The sequence below is a fragment of the Sinohyriopsis cumingii genome, chromosome 2 (assembly GCF_028554795.1).
Source record: "Sinohyriopsis cumingii isolate HCF-2022 chromosome 2, ASM2855479v2, whole genome shotgun sequence".
Classification (NCBI taxonomy): domain Eukaryota; kingdom Metazoa; phylum Mollusca; class Bivalvia; order Unionida; family Unionidae; genus Sinohyriopsis; species Sinohyriopsis cumingii.
Window position 1 is genome coordinate 70,246,100 of NC_142962.1, and position 22,574 is coordinate 70,268,673.

At 38.2% G+C, this 22,574-nt stretch overlaps 1 protein-coding gene across 2 annotated transcripts in view; it reads left to right on the forward strand.

Annotated features, from left to right (window-relative positions):
- Window positions 1-22,574, forward strand: part of LOC149805124 (uncharacterized) — a 94,528-nt gene that overhangs the window by 7,268 nt on the left and 64,686 nt on the right. For both annotated transcript variants that reach the window (XM_089947594.1, XM_089947602.1), the window contains exons 4-10: window positions 1,177-1,256; window positions 3,451-3,545; window positions 5,890-6,114; window positions 8,474-8,553; window positions 16,269-16,375; window positions 20,073-20,145; window positions 21,049-21,143. In XM_089947594.1, the coding sequence (XP_089803720.1) occupies window positions 1,177-1,256; window positions 3,451-3,545; window positions 5,890-6,114; window positions 8,474-8,553; window positions 16,269-16,375; window positions 20,073-20,145; window positions 21,049-21,143 (755 nt within the window). The remainder of the gene's footprint in view (window positions 1-1,176; window positions 1,257-3,450; window positions 3,546-5,889; window positions 6,115-8,473; window positions 8,554-16,268; window positions 16,376-20,072; window positions 20,146-21,048; window positions 21,144-22,574) is intronic.

Below are 22,574 nucleotides of genomic sequence, written 5' to 3' on the forward strand. Positions count from 1 at the left end.
TTACTTCTGATAATAATGATACATGTAATAATATACAATATATATGTATTGATAATACACATTTAATACCATCCAGACGTGTTGGTTTTTTTTCATCTTGACTGGTCATATACCATGAAAAGATTTAGTGATGTGTTTTTTTATTCATCAGCCCATTTGCACATGTTTGTTTGTTACTACATTTCCTTGTCAACTACTTGAAGGTTTGCCATGAAACTTGAAATATGTGCACATTCACTCCATCTTCTAGTTGGTGCTGATATAACATTCAATATCAACCATCCTGAAAGCCATTTTGACATGGTTTTCACCAAACGACTCTTCTTCTCTAAAATTGGTCCTGAATAAAAATGGTGCTGCTGGTGCATCTAGTATGTCTGCTACTGCCTTAAGAATCTTGTTATTGCTACATCTGAATGGATGGTCATATCAACATGGGGCTTTTACCAGTGGGGTTTCGCCTGTATATGTTTTATGGTCCTAAATGAAAATGTTGTCAATCATGCATCCAGTATGGCTATCACAATTGCTTATTGAAAATTTTCCTGTTGCTACACCCCAGAATTGATGGCTATATTGACATGGAGTTTTCATCTACTTTTTCTGAAGCGAGTGGTGCCACTATGACATCTAGTACATCCATCACAGCAGCAAATTTGAAAATCATGTTATGATGAAGAAATGGTCTATCTTGATTTCCAGGAAATTCTTTTCACCCAATAGGGCATTAGTCCTTTAAGAAATCTTGTTTTAAAAAAAACAACTATGCCATATGTGGGAAATATGTTTCACATGTATTTAGTGGTATTGATAGGTTCTGGGAGACAAGGGATTTACCCCAGCAACTTTGCCATTAGCACCTGCCTATCTTCAGTAAGTCAATTAACTTTTTTGAAGTTATGATCAACAAACTCTTATTTTTGTGGAAAAAAACTTTGTGCTTGTAAAATGAACTGGTGTTGTTATAGTTGGTTGGTTGAGCATATTTATAAGTCAACACTTTCTTTGATTTTTGGAATTCTAATTGAACCAGTAAAATTTTATATATATATATATATATATCTTTGTGTGTTTGTAATACTGATTTATCATTATAGTGATTCATACGTATTCAGCATTGGAACTGTTGCAGTAATTATATAACAGTTCATTTATGTTGATGACTTACTATTTCAGTATTTGATGATGGCGATGAGCGAACACTTAGACGAACACAGCTGTGTTTGAAGGGAGAAAAGCACTTTATTGAGAGTGAGGTATAAATAACACTGATTTTCTTTTTTCAAGTAAGTTTTCCAATGGCACAGTTAATTCATTTGAAAAAATGGCTATTAAGATCAGTTAGACCACATTTAACTATGAATATTTTGATGGATATTTACACAACACAAAAGGGTTCAAGTCTAGGATTTGGCTAATGTGGGTATGTGAGAAAGCTTGCCAGTAGCTCCTCGTGGGTCGGTGGTTCTTCTTGGGGTTCTTCCTCCGCCATTAATACTGGCCTTCATGCATAGCATATCGTGTGCTGAAAAATGGTGTTAAACCCCACAACAACAACAACAACAACACACCACAAAACAGTTGGAAGTACTGGTGGGTTTTCAAGCCAACTATGTTTAGGCGGTTTTTAATTTCTTTTTAGAAAAATTAATAATTAGGTATGAATAATTGAAAACACTACCCATCCACTCCCACAACCTTTATTAAACACACACAGCATCACCATATTTATATTCCATTTGGCCCAAATCATATTTTTTACTGTTATTTTAACATGCCAGTAAAATTGCTATACTTAATAAAAGAAATATACAAACGCTTTAAATTGACTTATTTTTTTGTTTATTTGCCACTAAATCCTGCTGTTAACCAGTGTCTGTTGATATGAGATGATGTTCATAAGTTTTTGTCCTGCTTTAAAATGTTTAGCTTTACACTTTTGAAAATGGTGCCATTCAGACACTCGGCATGCCTGTTGTAGTGGCCATCTTGAAAATTTTTGTTATCACTACTTCTTCTAGATATCTGGTCACATTGAAATTGTTTTCTCACAAAAAAGACTTTTTGTGATGTTTAGTTGGTACTAAATGGAGATGATGCCAATCAGACATCCAATATGGCTACCAAGGCTTCCATTGTGAAAAATCTTATAATTACACTCTCCAAAACATAAAGTCTTATAAACATATGGTTTAATGATGTCTTTTTTGGACCTAAATGAAAATGGTCCCCATTATGTCCACCACCACATCTGCAGTTAAAAAATCTTATCTTGAATTTCTGGAAATTCTTATCGTTGAGTAGAGCCAATGTCCCTTTCAGGGACTTTTGTTTACCTGTGTGTTTCATATGAGTCTTATGCAATCAACTATACTTTTACATGCACTTTGACAAGTTATGCTTGAATAATTTTATGAAATTTATTGGATGTGCCTTTATACATTTTCTGACACACGATATTAAATTGCCAAACTAGTTTCCCTCTTCAGTGCACCAAGTTGCATCTAAAATAGTTACATTATCAACTGAAAATTCAGAAATGGTATTAAAAAAATGACAACTGGTTAACTTCCATCAACCTTCTGACTTTTAGTCTGGCATCAACAATTTCTAACTACATATATATACCACAATTTATTTACATGAAAATTTTTACAGTCATTTAATTTACATTATTATTATGTTTTGATTGTGAAACCTCAGGTATGTACTAAGTCTCAATCCTTGCATTTGACTTTTCCATCTTACAGTCTGATATGTGACCTCAGCATTCAGTGTGATCTGATGGTATGGATATGGGTAAATGTAGACATGGAGACAATTACAAAATATTTTGTCAGTAGTAAAGCTACTGTTTGTCAGACTATCATTGTAGATATGGCTATGGTTTTATTATTTTAAAATGCAGGAAGAAATTTTGAAGACTAGGGTCCATCACCACTGAATTTGGGGCCAGGCAGTGCATAGAGATATGGTTTGGAAAACTCATGATCGTAAAGTTTTAATGGCTGGCCTCAGGTTGAAGCAGATCATGACTGCTGACCATTCTGACAGATCTATGTAGACTATTACAAAAAAGTAATGTTCTTTGTAATTCTTCTTTTATTTGATTTAACTTAAATTTTCACATTTCTCCCAGCTCAGTTGATTTGTACACACAGTACCAAAGCTGACCAGATTATTAAGGCTTGACTACTAAAATTTTGAGGTAGGTTGCCATATGGATACTGATGTTTGATAGATACTTGGAATTCTGCACCCCCATGCAACTCTTTTTAAAAAATGATATTTCTTTTCAATATTTATGGTGATTTTTTTTTCTTCTGTGAATATTTGCTTTTAAATAATTGATAGTTACTTACATGGTAGGCACAAAACTAGCAGCCTGTGGATCTTCTGCAGTGGTAGTCAAAAGTGTAAATTAAGCTAACGTTCTTTCTTCTTCTTCAGACATTGGATAATCTCCCCTTGTCACACCCAGAACACTTTGGCACCCCCGTTATGCATGGGAAAAAATCAAAAAGAGGAAGGCAAGGAGCTTCTGGGTAAGGTTTAATTTATTTTCCTCAGATTGCTTATGTATATTGATACCTGTTCTTTTCTTTTTGTTTGGATTTGGGGAAGTTAATTCTTTTAATGAAACATATTATTGACCTGTTGACAAAATAATGTGCATCTTTTTTTGGGGGGGGGATTAACCATTTTGAAAACTGAAAATGACACTTAGTTACAAAAGTTGCCATGGATAGGAGTTGTTTCTGTTGTAATCAGGGTTCTCTTTCAGATTGCTCATTACAGCAAGCCACAAAAAGTCTCCAAAAATTAGTCAGTGACCTCTGTCATGTAAAATGTAAATTTGCTTTTATAGTTCTAAAATATAGAGTTTCATTTAATCAAGTTATTGAATTCTGATTACTATCTTCAAAGCTTGATCAACAAGCAGGATTGGTTATAGTTTTTTTTTTTTTGCAGAACAGAAACACATCATAGTTTATTTAGTCCTGGGGCAGTAAAGTGCACCCATAAGGGTTTGTCAGGGTACAGAACTAGGCAGCAATGGTGTATGAAAAACAGTTGAGCAGGATTGATATACGTTTTTTTTAAACAGTGTATTAGATTTGTATTTTATTATTGCTATAAAGACAGCAATAAAAGCAGATCATATGAACATCAGATTGACTAATGTACAGAACTTCACTCATATTATTACAGTTGTATAGGTGTTTTTGTGCAGAAAGTATAAAATTAACATGCTCTGAATGCATTTTATTTATCAGTACTTCATGAAAATGTGTGAAATCTGTGTTGGTTTTCATGCAGTCCTTTGATTCCCTTCGTCATTCATATTATTTTTTTTTACATCATTTTTTTTTGTTGAAGACGCTATATTAATGTGTGATGGATTAACAGGTAGTGAAGGTTAATCCACTGGACAAAAGTTCCTGGATTTTCTTTAGAAAATACATAATTTCATAGGAACACCAAGTCAGCACTGTGGTATATGACCCACAGAAATTATGTTTGAACATACTACTTTCCTTGCTATATGCAGTAATTACAAGTACTGTGTTAGTGATTTTCCATTGAAGATAAAGTCAAGCCTGTCTACAGTTGCAACCCATTGGAAAAGGACAGGTGACTTCTGAAGGCAGGTTCTGTTTTCAAACTTAGTTCATGACAATTGCATGTACTCTGCGCCAGATAGTGTTAACATTAATAGTAGTCTCATCAACATTTGTGTGTATTATTATTAGCAGTAGTTTGTTATCAAGATACATGTATTTTGTTGCTATCTTGAAAAAACAAAAAAATTGCAAAATAATAAAATGTTCCTCACAGGATTACTGTATCCTCACCCCAGTCCCTCATGTACGTTACATCGTCACTGATTCTCCTGTCATTGTCATGTGTCAAAGTTTTGATCAACTTTTTGCAGTTCCTTTAATTCACATCCAAACTTTACCTGCGATTGGGAAACAAATGAATGATTCTTTTGTTAGGCCACCGGGTGTAATTAGGTATGAAAACAAGTGCACATCGAGATCAAAAGACAGTTGGCTTTTATGAGAGACCTTTGATGATTAGGGAATGAAAGGAAGCTTCTTGGAACTGTCGATTCACGTAATTTATCAGCAGTCTGCTGATAGGCATCAGTGATGGATGAATGAAACCCAACTGATTGGTTAAAAAACATGGCCACTGTCTGTGGAAGGCATGATGAAAGTACTGCTTGGTTAAGAAACACGGGAAGACAGGTGACCACTGATTATATGATATTTGTATAGGAAATTTCTGGGGTGTGTGTGATAAAATGGTCATTGTGACCACTGAACTCAGGTTTAATTTTAGTTTTTGCTGAGATCCTTGATAAATGAATTAACCATCCTACATGAAACTTACAGATCAACTGTACTGCATCAATGCCTGGGAAGGATATGGTATTAAATACTTCATTCAGAAAGGTTTATACTGCTTTAAGCATTCATATGTTCTACACATGAATGTTGCAAGAATGAGAGGATGTGTCCATGTGTAAATGGAAAGTACTTATTGCATACTTGTTTCACAATACCGTAGTGCTCAAGTTCAACATATTTACCAGTTCACTTAGACAATAGTATGTGAACTTGATTAGCATTTTTAAAAGTTTTTTTGTGCCCCAAATTCTCAGAAGACAAAGGTGCAGAACGACTTTTATCTCATTTTCCCCTTTTTGTTAGAATCATCTCTTTTTGCTTGATTGAGTAAATTAGACGATCATTTAAACTTTCACATGTCTTGGTCAGTTTAATAGCTATATATATGTGTGTGTGTGTATTTAAACCAAGTACTGCAGTTTATACATAAATATGCATTAGCATAAACTTAACAAAGATATCTCTTTCTCAGATCTGATGAGAGCGACGAGTCGGACTCTGATGAAAGTACACCCAAAAGGGCAAGTTACAAGGGGAGGAATCAGGATATGGTAGGGAAAGTAATGTTTACTGAATTTGGGGACAAAAGAAAGACCACGCATATCCCAGTTTTGGTTGTACTTCCTGATGCAAGTCCATCAGTTGAGCTGAAAATGAAAGACCATTTCCTTGTGAGGTCATTCAGAGATGGAAAATAGTAAGTGTCTTTATTATTAAAGATTAATTTCTCTCTTATGGAATTTTTATTTTAAGATATCTGTCTTTTTTTACCTTTGGTTTTTAGATTGTCACAGTGTGTGCCATTTAAACCCAAACTACAGATCCAAATTTGCAAACGGCATTTTGTCTATGTCTCAGCGTGTCTTGATTTTGAGGTCACATGCAATACTTCAGCTACAATAGGAGATGAACACAATGATGAAAGCTAAATTTGTTCATTTGTTGTACTTTAATAATTAATACATGTACGTCTCTGAATCTTTCTGCCTCTGAATTCACTTGTAAATATCACCACATTTTCCCACCACTCAGCAGTTAGTAGAAGTATTTGAACATGCCACTCAGTCTATTACGTCATGTTCTTTTTATGTACTCTTATAATGACATGTACATCTGTGGACCTTTCAACCACTGAATTCTGTCATTGTAAATATCTGAACAGCTAAAATGATCAATTCATCATCACTTTTTCCCACTCAGCATGTGGCTGAAACAGGACTGTCAAGCCTTTGAATTTGCCGTCCAGCTATTGCATGCATATCGAGGACTCTTGCATAACTGATTTTCTACATCCCAGGTATATAAAAAAAATTGTGTCCAAATACACATGATTAAGCATTTCAGAGACCTCTGTTTTCCACTTGTCAAGACCTGCTGGGCCAGTTTAAACTTGGTTGGAATGATTGCTATGAAGTGCTGTGTCAAGATACTGTCTAGGATTGTCATGGTAACAAGGTGGATCACCTTCTTTTGACTTCTGCAGAATGACAGGACAATCAAACTTGACACAAATATATGTGAGGACATGCTGATTCAAAAGTTTGTCCATGGTGGCTTCCATAGCAACCAAATAGGAAGCCTATGTTCTGTGACTTTTGAATGGCCAAGTCATTTTTAAACAAGTTCTGCATGAATTTGTTAAAATTGGGTCCCATAGAAACAGTATTGAAACCATTTTTCAGCAGTTTTTTTTTTTTTTTTTTAACATATTCACTTGAACAGCATTCGGTTTTAGTCAAACTTGGAGTGTTTGTAGAACATAATCCATGAAATTGAGTCTGATGTGGTTCCCTTAGTAATGACTTTACAGACTTTATCAAAGTTGTGTCTGGGGTGTCTTACAGATAACAAAATGACAATTACCTTTCATTATGTATAGTTTGTTGCTGCTAGTATGTATGGCTATGTGTACATGTATATATATATCTTATTATTCTGTGCAACAATACATCATTTTTTAAAGACAGTTGTCAGGTGTCTGTCAGACAGATAAGTAAGTAATACTCATAAAGTTTAAGAAAGATACCCCACATTTATATTCTGATTACATCTGAATAAGTGCTTTCCAAATGCCAGCATGAAGACCCACCTCATGACTTCCTTCAGCTTGTGACCCACAGTCCATAATGTATTCTCCCATTTGTTAGTCTTTTTAGTCATTTATCTTTTAGTACCATACAAAGACATATAAGGAACTGTCAGGAAGAAAAAACACAAAAATGATAGGAATGAAAATCTTTGGTGGAATCGGAGAAAAGCAAATGTGTATCTCCATTATGTAATTGACAGTAAGAGCCAGGACTGAGTGCTAACAAAAAAATGAATGGATGACATTTTATAACAGTGCCACAGATGATAATGATGAAAATGATGACAATGTCTGTTTTGTATGCAGTATGTTTTCACCACAAGGGCTTGGAAGATCATATGGATTAGTGATACTGAGCTGAGTAAAGTGTAATGGCTTGGTTCATTGCAAACATTGTGCACATGTGACTTCAGTTTGTCATAGGGTTTGTATTATGTGTCCCATTTAGAGTTAATTCAGTTGAACGAAATATGTTTCCTTCTTCCATGAGGTCTTAACTGCTCTGATTAAGATTCCCAGATTTATACATTGTTAAACTTAACCTGTTTTTATTTTAAATTGATTGGTTAAATTTGCTTAACATTCCTTGCCATTTCATGACATTTTTATGGTGACTTTTTCTAAAACAAATTATAAATCTGACCTAGTTCCTCAGTTGAGCTACTGATGGATGTTGGCAAAAGTGTTCCACTTCCACAGCTAGATGTATAAACATTATATTTTTTTCTGTGAAGAACAGGCTGACATGTCATGAGTCATGGAAGTACATAGATAGTATCCTGTGGATCCAGAATGAGTTTTTTTTTTCTCAATAGAATGTTCTGGTGATAATAACTGCTTTTCAGATGGTAAGCATTGTAGTACTGTATATTGTCAGTTGGTCACATTTAGTATTTTGTGCCAGTATTCATGACAGAAACCTACATGATAGGAATTTTTTAATATGTGGGTTATTTTATTTTTATAGTTTGTCCATTTCAAGAAAAGAAATGAAGGAATTTACTAGGGAAATGGCTTTGAAAAATGAAGATAAATTTCTTAAAGCAGGTAGGTTTATATGTGACCATTTGTAGTAGCAGTGAAATAATAAGAAAGCACATATACTGCATTTACAAGGCTGGAAAATTGTTTAGTTTCCTTAATAACAGTTGACTATTTAAAAAAAAACATGTTTGAAATTCACATACACTTTTATGTGCCTAGTGGAATTTGTACAATGTTAAAGGCCTCCAAATATTATTGTTCTTGTAATTGATTTAAACTTTGAAATATAAAACTTGAAGAACTTCTGCCAATTACACATAATCATTGATGACCCAAAACAGTTTTGTTATTCCTGTTGTGGAGTTTACCAAATTTTAAGGGCTTTTAGTTGTGGGAGATCCCATATATTTCGTTCCATGTCTCAGTGACATAAAGTGCTATATATAATAAGAGTAGTGACAAACTATTTATGCACTGAGTATGGGAAATTACAAATGATAAGGTCTTAATAAGGTCACTACCTGCAGATACTTAATCTGATGTACAAACATCCAGGGCCGTTTAGAACTCGTCTTTCAGAAAGCCATCTCTTTAACTCAGAATATGAAATTGGCTCTCCATTATTTTACCAAACTACTGTCCTCAAATCGGCAATGTCCTACTTTTGCTTAACTGCTCCTGTGGCCTAGTGGTTAGAGCATCTGCCTCGAACCCAGACCGAGTCATGACTTTTAAAAATGGTACTAACAGCTGCCTCACTAGGTACTCAAATTTAAGAGGTTAGTGTTAGGACTGGTCAGCCTGGTGTCAGGATAATGTGACTGGGTGGGACATCATGCTGCATGTCTTCTGCATGATGCCCCAGTGCTAGACATCACTATAAACTGACACACTGCAGACATCATAGCGATAATATTGCAAAATTGTTAAAGCTACATTAAAAATCCAAAACACACACCTACTATTGCCTACACAGAGGACTATTAAACATGAGGCAGGCATATTAATGTGTTAACATTTATTTCGAAGGCTTTATATTTCAGAAGTTACATTTCTCCTTCAAATACGTTCCCCGATCACATTAACGTTAGGAATATAAGCCTGCTACCTCTTGAATCCAGCCCTACTAAAAGACGAAAATTCGTCTTTTCGGTCTATCTTATATAGACCAAAGGGCAATAACTCTTGCCCCTTACCTCCCCTTGCCACCGCCAGGTGTCGCTAGTTTTTAAGCTTCATTTGTACGGAGAACACGTACATTACACCTCCAAACAATCCAAGCCATCTTAGCGTTAAATTGGACCATCCGAAGTTAAATTTGGATTTATTGTGTTGGACAATCATTCTTCGACAGGTTGTATACATTATTTTAACAATTTTTTCAAAATTGAGTGACTTTGTCACCCTTACGGATTTTGTTTACTGAGACCACGTTTCACACGCTATCGCAGAACTCGTGTTGTCAATCAAGAGTTAACGCGACACAGACTAATTTCGCTTACTCCGTTAGTAACGGTTGTGGTATTAGCGAATTAATAACATGCTGAATTTTCTAATTTGCGCTTTGTTTTCTTTTCTTGTGTCGTTTCAGTAGAAATGTCAACCAAATGCATGAAATGCAAAAAGTTCAAAGCAAAAGAAGACAACCATGACTCTTGTATTGTATGTACCAAGTGTACATCATCTATACCATGCAGCGTGTGTAATACTTGGACAGAGCAAACGTGGGCGGATGTAGTCCAGAATGCAGCAAAAGGGAGATAGACGGAACAAGTCGAAGAAGGATAGCATTGATGTTCTCAGTATACATCCGCAGACAGCCTCCATTGCGAGCCTCGTGGGGGACGTTGGGGTTCCCCCTCCACCTAAAGTTCGTCGTTTGCAACCATCAGCCACAGTAACATCAGCGGCAATGGAGGAAAGTAATGTTGACAGGGTACAACAGTCCAACTTCGAACAGATGCGTCGTTTGGTCCAGGAAACGACGACGCTGCTATTGACATCAGGCCAGATAGTACCCTTATTTCCCTCGCTCGCTTCCACAGCTTTTTCTGACTCTTTGGGGGAATGTTCCCCCAATTTTAGGCTGCCCAGTGGGCGTAAGTCCCCCCACATGTCCGAGCATGGCCTTCGGGCCTGTAAGTCAGGACGCATGGTGTTTTTACCGGATCCATCGGATCCATATCTTTATACAACCTCTACGTCACCGGCTGTCCAACTGTCCCAGCATGGGGACCATATTGCTAAAATGGTCCGACCAAACATGATTTACGGGGATTTTAGTGATAAATCCGTCCGTGAAGCTGTACTGCCGGCAACATATAATTACTATGGCGGAGATTTTAGTGAGAAATCTGTCCGTCCAGCCAGGCCATTGGAGCAGCCGGTACCGGTGATAGCAGGACCGTCGCCAACAAGCCAGACAAACCAGCCAGCAGAGCCAACCATCCATATGTTCACGGCTTATCCACAAGGGAGAGTTAGTGACAGTGTTAAGGATGACGGAATCGCGTCATCTATGCCACCTGGTATGCTCTATCCAGAAATGCAAGCTATTACAGAACACGATTCGGCACATAGTGAGGGTGACGAAACTCCTGCAAATCAGCCGTACACAGATCCAACCATGGAACAGACTGAGTTTGGCTTTAAGGCAGCAGTGGAAGAAATTTATAGGGTGTTGGCAACTTCAGAATGCCCTCCACCTCCTACCGCCAATCAAGACTACAAAGTTAAGGCATCTGTAGATCTTGACGGGGAGGAAGAGACGCCGTCCTTCCGGCTCCTTCCCCAGTCGGCAAAAATTAAGGAGATCAGTGATCGTCTATCAGGACGAATAGGTGATCCGGGGAATGCTAAGGCGTTCTTTTCAGAAAGCCAAGTACCAGCGACTTTCTCGTGTCGCTGGTACAAAACTCGTTCAGACTCCTTCAGTACGGATCTTCCGGCCCTGGACAAAAATATGGCAGCAGTTCACATGGCCGCTCCACTGTTTTACAAAGTAGACAAAAATGTGTTCCATGCCACGTCAAAGCTAGTCTGGAACGTAGTCGCTACGTCTTCAATGTTAGACTTGGCTTCATTAGCCATTTTCCAACTCGCAGAAAAATCCGAAAATGACCACGCTTGGGAAGCGACGGCCCGGATTGCTAGAGTTATTAACAGGGCAGCTCACCATTCCATGGCTAATGCGTTGACTGCTTCTGCCAACTTAGATCTGATACGATGGGACGCTTGTCTACGGTCCACGTTGCTCAAGCCCCATCATACTCTGGCTTTACGGACGACTCCGTTTGGGTCGCCTTTACTCTTTGGAGGAAAAATTGAAGAAGTTCGGAAGCAGGCAGCTCAGGAACTGCCCCTCCAACTCGCTGTCCAACCCTCGCATTCATTTAGGAAAAATCTGCCCCTGCCACAGCGGAGGGATGATTGGCAGACCAGGGACAAGGGATCCTTACAATCAGATGTGCAGTATAGATCCCAACCCAATGCCAGGAGACAACAGTCTAATCAAACTAGGAGGCAACCATACAGAGGCGGTAAGAAACAAAGTTTCTCCATCTTCAAGCCTCCTAACTCTAAAAATTGACATACACTTTCCACCACCCACAAACAGCCTACCTGTGGGTGGCCGCCTCTTGCAATTTCAGGACCACAGGAACACCTTTTTTCCTCAGAACGATTGGGTGATCCAGGTCATTTAGGAGGGACTTCGGATTTCATTTATCCAACCCCCTCCCCTGTCCTCCTTTCCCCTCTTCATGGACGTACTGTCCGATCGGGAGAAGGATACCTTTCTACCGCAGGAGATACGGTCGCTCATAGAAAAACAGGCGGTGGAGATTGTGAAAAACCCGCAGTCGCCGGGGTTTTATTTCAGGCTGTTTCTTATCCAGAAGGCAAATGTCAAGTTGAGGCCGATTATCGACCTGAGTCGCCTCAACCAATACATTTTACCGCCGAAATTCAAGATGGAAATGGCGAGATCAATCTGTCTTTCCATCCGGGGGGACGAGTATGCCGTTAATCTAGATATGACCGACACATATTTTCACCTTCCTATCCACCCCGCGTCACGGAAATTTCTCCGATTCACTTACCGCGATGCGGTTTATGAGTTCCGGGTCCTACCCTTTGGCCTCAACATCAGCCCTTGGGCTTTTACCAAGGTTATGGATTGCGTCGTCACCCTGTTCCGCTCGACTTCATCTACCGGGATGGCAGTGTACTTGGGCGACATCCTCCAGAAACATATGGTAAGTTCTGTTCTGCTCAAAGGCAGAAACGATCTTTTAGCGCTTTTAGATCATCTAGGCCTTCTGGTGAACTGGAAAAAGTCCGATCTCCGTCCATCTCAGCGTTTTGTCCATCTGGGTATGGAGTTTCTCACCGATCAGAATCTGGTACGGCTTCCTCGCGTTCGCGTAATACGGATCATTGAACTCGTCGAGTCCGTTTACAACAGTACGTGGATTTCAGCGAGAGAATTCTTGCAACTCCTTGGATTATTCAATGTGGCGGCGGACTTGATCCCGCTTGGCCGTCTTTTTATGCGTCCCTTACAAATGACGTTACTGGCACAATGGCGCCCCTTTTCAAGTCCCCTCAATCAAACAATAATGATCACGCCCGAGATACGATCGTTCCTGCATCAGTGGCACAACCCCGGTTGGCTGTCCACGGGGATTCCTCTGGAGATGCCCCAAGCGGAGATAACGGTATGTACCGACGCCAGTACCTACGGTTGGGGTGCCCACCTATTGCCGGACTTCACTACAGTCAGCGGCACGTGGGAGTCAGGGGAGAGGCCTCTCCACATCAACCTTTTAGAAATGAAGGCTGTCATCAATGCCTTTCATTTCTGGAAAGATCAACTCTCAGGATAAACTGTCCTCATTATGTCAGACAACTCTGTGGTGGTGACTTACCTCCTCAAACAAGGGGGCACCAAATCACCAGACCTGTGCTTTCTGATCTGGCAGTTTCTACGTTGGTGCGACAACCTCCACATCAACGTACAAATCAGACACATTCCCGGCAGACTCAATGTCTTGGCCGACACTCTATCAAGGAAAGATCAAGTCATTCACACGGAATGGTCACTCCATCAATCGGTCTTTCTTCGGATTTGCACACTTTGGGGGCGTCCGATGATCGATCTTTTTGCGACAAGGTGGAATTGCAAGTTGCCCACCTTCGTCTCTCCGGTTCCAGACCCAGAGGCTTGGGCTGTGGACACTCTGTCAATCAGCTGGGAGGGGTTGTGGGCATTCGCCTACCCTCCACGGTTTTGGTACCGAAAATAATCCAGAGGTTAAGGGGTCAGAACTGTCGGATGATTCTGATTGCCCCTCTCAGATGGAACAAGTCCTGGGTCACCGATCTACTCGATCTTGCAATAGATCTACCCAGGAAGATTCCAACCAGCCCACATCTTCTCAAACAACCGCGGTCACAGGTGTTCCATCCCTGCCCAGACCACCGTCTTCTTCACGCTTGGCTCTTGTCCGGGCAGCCTTGCGAGACAAACAATTTAAACCTTCGATTGTGGAGAGAATCTCAAGAGCAAGAAGGCCCTCCACTCTGAAGGCTTACGAGGGAAAGTGGCATGTTTTCAGGGACTGGTGCCATATCAATAACATCGTTCCTTTGAGTGTCTCAATCCCTCAACTGGCCGACTTTTTTCTCTGGCTTTTCGAGGAGAAACAGTTGGCCCCAATTACTATCAAAGGCTACCGCTCCATGATATCAGACACATTCCGCCATCATGGTAGAGGTGATATTGGGCATAACAAAGATCTATCAGATCTTTTAGCCAATTTTGATTTCAATCGACCAAAATCCCTCACCCTGTTTCCAAAATGGAATCTGTCCTGGGTTTTAACATGGCTCAATTCAGACAAATTTGAACCTTTAGCCCACACTTCGTTAGAGCTACTATCATACAAAACATGTTTCTTGATAGCCTTAGCTTCAGCATGCAGGGTGAGTGAGTTACATGCCCTTTCCAGTGACCTGAACTTTCTTCAGTTCAGATCAGATGGTTCAGTGGTCCTTCTGACGCAACCAGGCTTTGTAGCCAAAAATAGGTTACCATCCATTGGCAGTCAAAGAATCGTCATTCGCTTGCTCTCTTCCATAGATAAGTCAAGAGCAACAATCATGCAAGATCCTGTTCGTGCACTCAAGCATTATTTAAAACGCACAGAGGCATGTCGGGACACACGTAAGCGCCTCTTTCTTCCGGTCAAAGCTGGTAAACGGGATATCACCCCTCAAGCCCTTGCTTCATGGCTGAAGTGGGTTATACACTCAGCGTACTCTAAGGTCTCACAAGATCAGAGTCGCCTCATGAAGATTACGGCTCATGAGATTAGAGCAATCTCGGCAAGCCTGGAATTCGAACACAATGTTTCGATCCGAGATATAATAGAAGCTGTTGGCTGGCATGCAGAGTCAACCTTCTCCAGTTTTTATCTCACTGATCTGGCTTCGCAGAGGCAAACCTTGAATCTGGTAGGTCCGGTGTCGGCAGCCCAGATGACCACCAGACCCATTTAAAACAATCAGCACAGCCTATCAGCTTCGCTGGATTCGCCAGTGTAATTTTGTAGGTAAGAAGATTTCAATAACTATCTTCTTAACCGTATATAGGGGTCACATATCATGTGACCCTAGGCTGTGTTGCTGATGAAATTAGGAGAATGGGTTATCGTTCAAATGGGGAATCCAGCCATCATTCCCTAAAAGGTACCCGGGGTGGAGGTAGGATGCTCAGCATTCCCTCCTCCTATTACTTATTCTCCTAAAGTTAATGTGATCAGGGAACATATTTGAAGGAGAAAGCAAATTTTTAGTAAATTATGTTTCTCTGAGAATACTTACCCGATCACATTACTTAAAAACCCTCCCAACCACCCTGCTATGCGAGCATCCTTGTATAATATATATCGCTCAGCTTAAAAACTAGCGACACCTGGCGGTGGCAAGGGGAGGTAAGGGGCAAGAGTTATTGCCCTTTGGTCTGTATAAGATAGACCAAAAAGACAAATTTTCGTCTTTTAGTAGGGCTGGATTCGAGAGGTAGCAGGCTTATATTCCTAACGTTAATGTGATCGGGTAAGTATTCTCGGAGAAATATAATTTACTAAAAATTTGCTTTTTATTCTTTGAATTATAACTTTAGCCAGCAATATATAACCAGCATTGTGCTGATGTGCCATTAAACCTTATGCATATTTTCTTCTCAACATTCATAGAGCTTGAAGTGCCTTTTTGATGTGATCTTTCATTAGGACCCATTGTGTTGTGGTTCTATCCAATATAGAAATATGAATTGTAATGTGCACACAAAAATCATAGTGGGATAACTTGTATGTATTGAATATTGTTATAAGTATTTGTCAGTACACTAGGCCATCATAAGTGTTTTAAGGAATGATCTGACTATTTGGTCACCTGGGTCAGTTAATTTTATAAGAAGCAGAATCATCTGCATTTTACATTGACAAATTGATATGCATATCGTCCAGTTAAAGCCACCTTAAGATTGTATCTTGTGGAGCATGTTGGATTACTGTTCTATTAGTCAGATATTACTCAACAAGATTTTCAAAACTCTTTCCAGAAAAATATAAATCTAACATTCCCCAGCAACAGGATTCATAATTTCATGAACCCAAAATTCATTGTAAAACTACCCAATAAATCAAAGCACTGGTTGCTGAGTCGTTTCATTAACACATCCATATTTTTTCCTCATTCATTTGTACCTTCAGCCATTGAGAAAGCATTACTGTACATAGACAACAAGGAGCTGCCACCAGCCTGGGATAAAGAGAGCCTTCTTGGTAAAGAGGAGGAGTTGGAAACGGGGGAAGAGGAGGTTAGATAATCAGCTTGAGATATTATAAATAAAACTAATGTAATATCTGAACAAAACAAATTTGTATCATCGTTTCTGAGACAGTTTGAGCTCAATACAAGCACAACAGTATTAGTTGACTAGATTAAATTTAAATTTTGTTAGAATTAGCATGGTTTTTCAGTAACGTTTGGGAAAGTTCAGCTTGCCTCTTTATACGGTCTTCTGGAATTTTTCTCATATTTTGATTCTCAGAAAGTGCACAGGAAACAGTTGTTTGTACAGCAGTCTGCTTTTATTATTTGCATTCAAAATTTTGGTTCTTTCCAAGGTAGGGAGACATATAGGGTTTAGATTTAGCCCCTTTTGATGTATATGAAGTTTTTTCAAGTCAAGAAAAAGTCAACTGCAAAATTCTATTACTTCTGGGTCTTTTTTATTTGGATGAGTTCCTGTTATTACCTCTACTAACATCCAGGAGTCAGACCGTAAAAAGAAAAATTATAATATTTTCTATCCATTTTAATTGTACATGTTGCTATGATTTTTGAAAAATACATTCTACCTGTACAGCTGAGTTGTTGCTTGTAGATTGGGTGTTCTCTTTATAATTTACACACATATCCAAGTTTGTATTTTTGGATCTCGAGCAGTTCATGAATAGTGGAGACATTTTATTGATAGGGGATAGTCTGGCTAATATGTGATGCAGATATCTGCTATCAGTGTCCTTCAAAAATTTTGCTGAAAGAGGATAAATAGTAACAGATTTTACCTAAACATGGTCAATGCTTGATCAGATTTTGGGGTGAAATTACTTTTCTCCACTGCCCAACTAGATTAAAAGTTTGGGAAAATATGGATAAATTCATAGCTGCCAACCCTCTTGAATTTGGTGTGAATTTCATGACTTTTTCAGCGATTCACAGATTCACGCCGCAAGCCAAAAATTCACGAATTCTCCAATCCTCAATTATTTTAAATCTTTAATAAAATAACCAATTTCCTGTTAAGCGCTAGTCATGATATTCGCAGTTGCCGAAACGGTCCGGTACTGCTGGTCGCGATATTAGTAGATCTACAGCCGATTAGTACAGTTGGCCCGGTAGCAAGCATTTTAGCCTATTTGAATTTATATTTATAAGAGTAGTTTTACAAATGCTTTTGAGAGAAACTGGGTCCTAACCGGAATTTTGCTCCGCGCATGCGTCACCAACACTGATTTAAATTACGGTTCAGTATCGCATGTACGATTTTGAAAATGTCTTCACCACTAAGAAAAAAGAAATGTATTACTAAAAAAGTGAAGTTTAATTTGGAATATATCAAAAATTGACCATGCATTCTGCCATTAAACATTGATATTCATCATGCTTTTTGCACTCAGTGTGCCATCGCAGAGACGATGTGAGGAAGCACATAGGTTGCAAAAAACACGTAGAAGTTGGGAAAATTAAGAATTCGCAGATTTTAGCTCCGGAATATTTTAAACAATTGGCAGAAGAAATGCAGGCTACCAACGCTGAAGCATTATTTGTGAGTTTTCTTGTCGAACACAATCTACCTCTATCAGCTGGAGACCATGCTACACATTTGTTCTGACAAATGTTGCCTGACTCGAAAATCGATTCCAAATTTTCATGTGGAAGAACCAAAAGTGCTGCTGTGCATTCCTCACAGCAACAGTGCAAGTGAAAGTGTATTTGCTCTAGTGAGGAAAAATAAGACTTTAGACCCTCCTTAGCTGCAGAAAATTTGTAAGTAATTTTAGTCACCAAGATCAATCAGCCGGCAAGAAGTCTCAACTGTTTAGAAAACAAACATACAATCAAGCAGTTGAGGAAGTTCAAGTCTGCCACAGTATCATGTCTTGATAAATAAATATTTTTGCATATATTTAGTGTTTTAGTTTTATATTGCGAACTTGATATAGTGTAGTATTGATGGTCAGAGTGGATGGAGTTATTGTCATGGTATTTTTCACGAATTCTTGTCCAAATTCACGAGTTTTTATCCCTATTTTCACTAATTGTGAGCCTGGAAGGTTGGCAGCTGTCTAAATTTGTGAAGCATTTTCAGTTTAGAATCCTTAAAGATGTTGCTTAAAACAGCCATAATGTCAAGAGAAAGAAATACTAATTAAACATATATGAACATACTAATATTGCGAACAGTTTGAGTGTTGTATGACAGACATTTTTGTGTAACAGCTGACTTGGTTGTCATGATGTTGATTTATCATCTTTTGGATCTTGAGCAGTTCATAAAACAGCCTTATAGCAGAGTTTTCTTTAAAAATCAATGAAGTACAAGCTTCTGTGCTCTGCGGTAGCTATTATAGTGTTTCGACGTTTCATCTCCTGGATTAATGCCATTTTGTAATTAAACTACATTACACTTAAAATATTTTCACATCCAAGGGAAAAAATATGTATTCCTCAGAAAGTGAAGCATAGATTGGAGTACACCAAAAACTGGCCTTGCATTCAGCCATGAAACATCGATGGACATTATGATTTTTGCACAGTAGTGTGCCTTGAGTTTTAGAATTAGGAATATGAATAGTGGCTTATACCATTGCCTACAGTTTACCTGTTATACACGTAGTATATAATAATTTTATATAGTACATTATGACAGATAAATTGTATGCATTGATATGGACTCCTGTGGGCATGTTGCAAAACGATGTGAAAAAGCACACTGTGAGCAAAAAGCATGTAGATATTTGGAAAATTAAGAGCACACCAGCAAATTTCTCCTCTGGAGTATTTTAAGCCACCTACTCAAATCCTGCAATATACCAATGCTGGAGCATTGTTTGTGAGTTTTCTTGTTGAATATAACCTGTCTTTCTCTGTTGGAGATCAACAACAGTGTCAGTGAAAAAGTATGTCCTATTATGAGGAAGAAAAATAACAAACTTTTGTGCCTTCTTTGGTGCTGAAAATTTGCAGCAATTTTAGTCACCAAGATTAATCAGCAGAAGCCTGATGTGTTTTGAAAACAAATTTACCATAGCCCAATTGAGGAAATTCGAGTCTGCCACAACATGACAAATAGTGTGAAGTTTGTGTATATATCAGTAAATTTGGCTGAAATAAATGTGTAGATGTAAACAGTGTAAAGAATATCGATTAGTTTTATTTTGGGATTTTCATATAATGCAGTACTAACCATCATATTGGATGGAGCTAGTGTCATGATATAATTTTCACCAATTGTGTTCAAAATTTACTAGTTTTTATCACTCTTTTCACTAATTGTGAGTCTGGAGGGTTGGCAGCTCTGATTTGCTTGGCAAAGATCTCATGGAGACATACAAGAGTCTGGGGCCCCGAGTGGCCGAGTGGTCTAAAGCACTCTCCGTTACGGATCACTGCCATCTCACCTCTGTCTGCGTGGGTTCGAGTCTAGGATTCGGCTAATGTGGGTATGTGAGAAAGCTTGCCAGTAGCTTCTCATGGGTCGGTGGTTCTTTCTGGGGTTTTCCCGGGTTCTTCCTCCACCATTAATACTGGTCGCCATGTGTAGCCTTTCGTGTGCTGAAAAATGGTGTTAAACCCTACAACAACAACAACAACATACAAGAGTCTGAACAAGACTGGTCTATGATTATGCAAGAGTCTGGTTGAGCAAGAGTCTGGTCAAACAAGACTAGTCTATGATAAGTTTGAACAAGACTAGTCTGTGATAGTTTTGTCTTATCTGATTACAGTCCTCTGATGATGAACCCAGTGAAGACAAAGACCATTTCATTGCACACTTGTATAAATTTATGGATGACAGAGGTATTTCATATTTTATTCTCCATAGCTTTAATTACTATAGTTATAAATGTTGTCCACATTTGTATAATTTATGCACATTACTATCCAGTATGATGTTACTAAAAAAGAAAAACCCTTTTAAATGACTTCTCAAAAATAACTAAATAGAATTTGACAGTAAGCATCCTCACTTGGAACGCTTTTAAATTTATACAGATTATACCAGTCTGCCATCAGATATGGTAACCATGACTAAAAGCATAGAAACCTTTTAACAACCAAGATTAGAATTGAGCATCTTTTCAAAATTTAACAATTACTGACCTCAATAAACCTTTTACAATATACCTTGTACAAAATTTCAACATTTTTATCTTTTTCCTTTATGGAAGTTTATGTTCTTTGCAGTTCTTTATATTTACATTTTTGGAACTTTAATTGGCATTATATAGCCATTATTGTGCTGACATTCAATCAATGCATATATTCATACATATTGATTGGGGGAAAAATAGAATTAGATGGAGTTATTTTCATGGTATGTATTTTTGTTTTCAATTCTACTCCCCCCCCCCCCCATTTTTTAAAGTGTTTTTAATAATTTTTCTGCCAGATTGGTTCATTGTTAACATGTAAACAGATATGTGGACATCAGTGACATGTATTCTCTTGCGTTCCGACAATTTATAACAAGGCTGCTAATTTTTTTTGACGATTTCTTAGAGGGATAGTAAATGTATGACTTCTTATTGAGTTGTGTGATGTTCACGTGAAACATTATAGAATTTTTTTCTTTAAAAAAAATATTTGATGTCATTGAAATTCATTCATTATAGTTAGAAAAGAAGGTTTTGAAAATGAATAACAATTCTATATTGTACTTACTAATTCATTAAAAGTCAATATTTTCTCTCTTTTTTTCAGCTACTCCAATCAACAAAGGTCCTACCATTGGAAATACAGATTTGAATCTCTACAACCTGTTCAAGGTTGTGCACAAACTTGGTGGCTATAATAGGGTATGTACTGCAGTTTTCATCCAGTTCAAATTTGTTTGAATATTTTTTTATCCCATGTGCATGTTTTAAGAACAGGTTCAACTGATGACGAGGGATAGTGGCTACACCAATGCATGGATGCAAGAAAAACAGAGTTGCACAGAACAGTTATTTGACTAGAGATACAAGTAGAATCCGTCATATTTTACTAGAGATACAAATAGAATCCATCATATTTTACTAGAGATACAAATAGAATCCATCATATTTGACTATACATACAAATAGAATCCATCATATTTTACTAGAGATACAAATAGAATCCATCATAAAATCCCACACAAGAAGTCTCTGTGCTTCTAACATATTCTGATCCTGATCCCACATTAATCCCTGCACCATACGTAGCATGTGATAATTTAGATATTTGTGATTTCACTTAAGTAAAATAATGTTGGGGGATTAGGAAATCATACCCTTAAAAGAACCTCATTTCTGACTATAAATTGTGATCCTTATACTGTATGTACTCTCTTATAAGTCAAGTCAGACTACTACAAGCAAGAAAAATCCGTATCTGCTGCAGCATAATGCACCAGCAGATCAGGGTCTTTGTTGTTTATCTTACTAATTATTCCTACAAACTGCACAGACCCAGATCTTTTGTTGCATTATGTGTGGGCAGATCTGGTTCTGTGCTGTTTGCAGTTGGAGTCCTGTTATAAGCAAGTATATACAGTTCTACACCAATCCCACCATGCATCAATGTATGTGGTGAATTACATTTTTCTCATTTCCCTGTAGAAAATAGTTGGGGAGGATAGGGTGGTGGTGGATAAGGATGGTATATATTGATATAGTTTTAAAGTAATGATTAAAGAATATTTTCTTAAAGTTTGTGTGTCATTAGAAGGAGCTTAAATTTAGTGTTTAACACATCTTTAACAATTTTTCAGTCATATCGCTACAATGTCTGCAGTGTGACAGTTTATAGTGATGTATAGCACTGGGGCATCATGCTGCAGACATGTAGCATTATGTCCCACCCAGTCACATTATCCTGACATCAGGCTGACCAGTAGTAACACTAACCTCTTAATGCTGAGCGCCAGGAAAGGCAGCTGTTGGTACCATTTTTGTAAGTCTTTGGTATAACTCGGCCGTGGTTCAAACCCACGACCTCCCGTCTCCGAGGTGGACACTCTAACCACTAGGCCACCATAGCGGTCTGTGTGTTGAACAAAGACATTGTTCTGAATGAAAAGGATTGCAACGTTTAGACTGGCAAAATTTGTCCTTCCAATACAAAAACTATATATAAAAAAACCACAGATGTTCATGATATCATCTCTACTCATTGCATGTACTCATTGGCATATGCGTATCCCCCATGACTTTCTCACAAACTATAGGAACCAGACAAATATAAATTTCTCATGCATGAATGCAGCA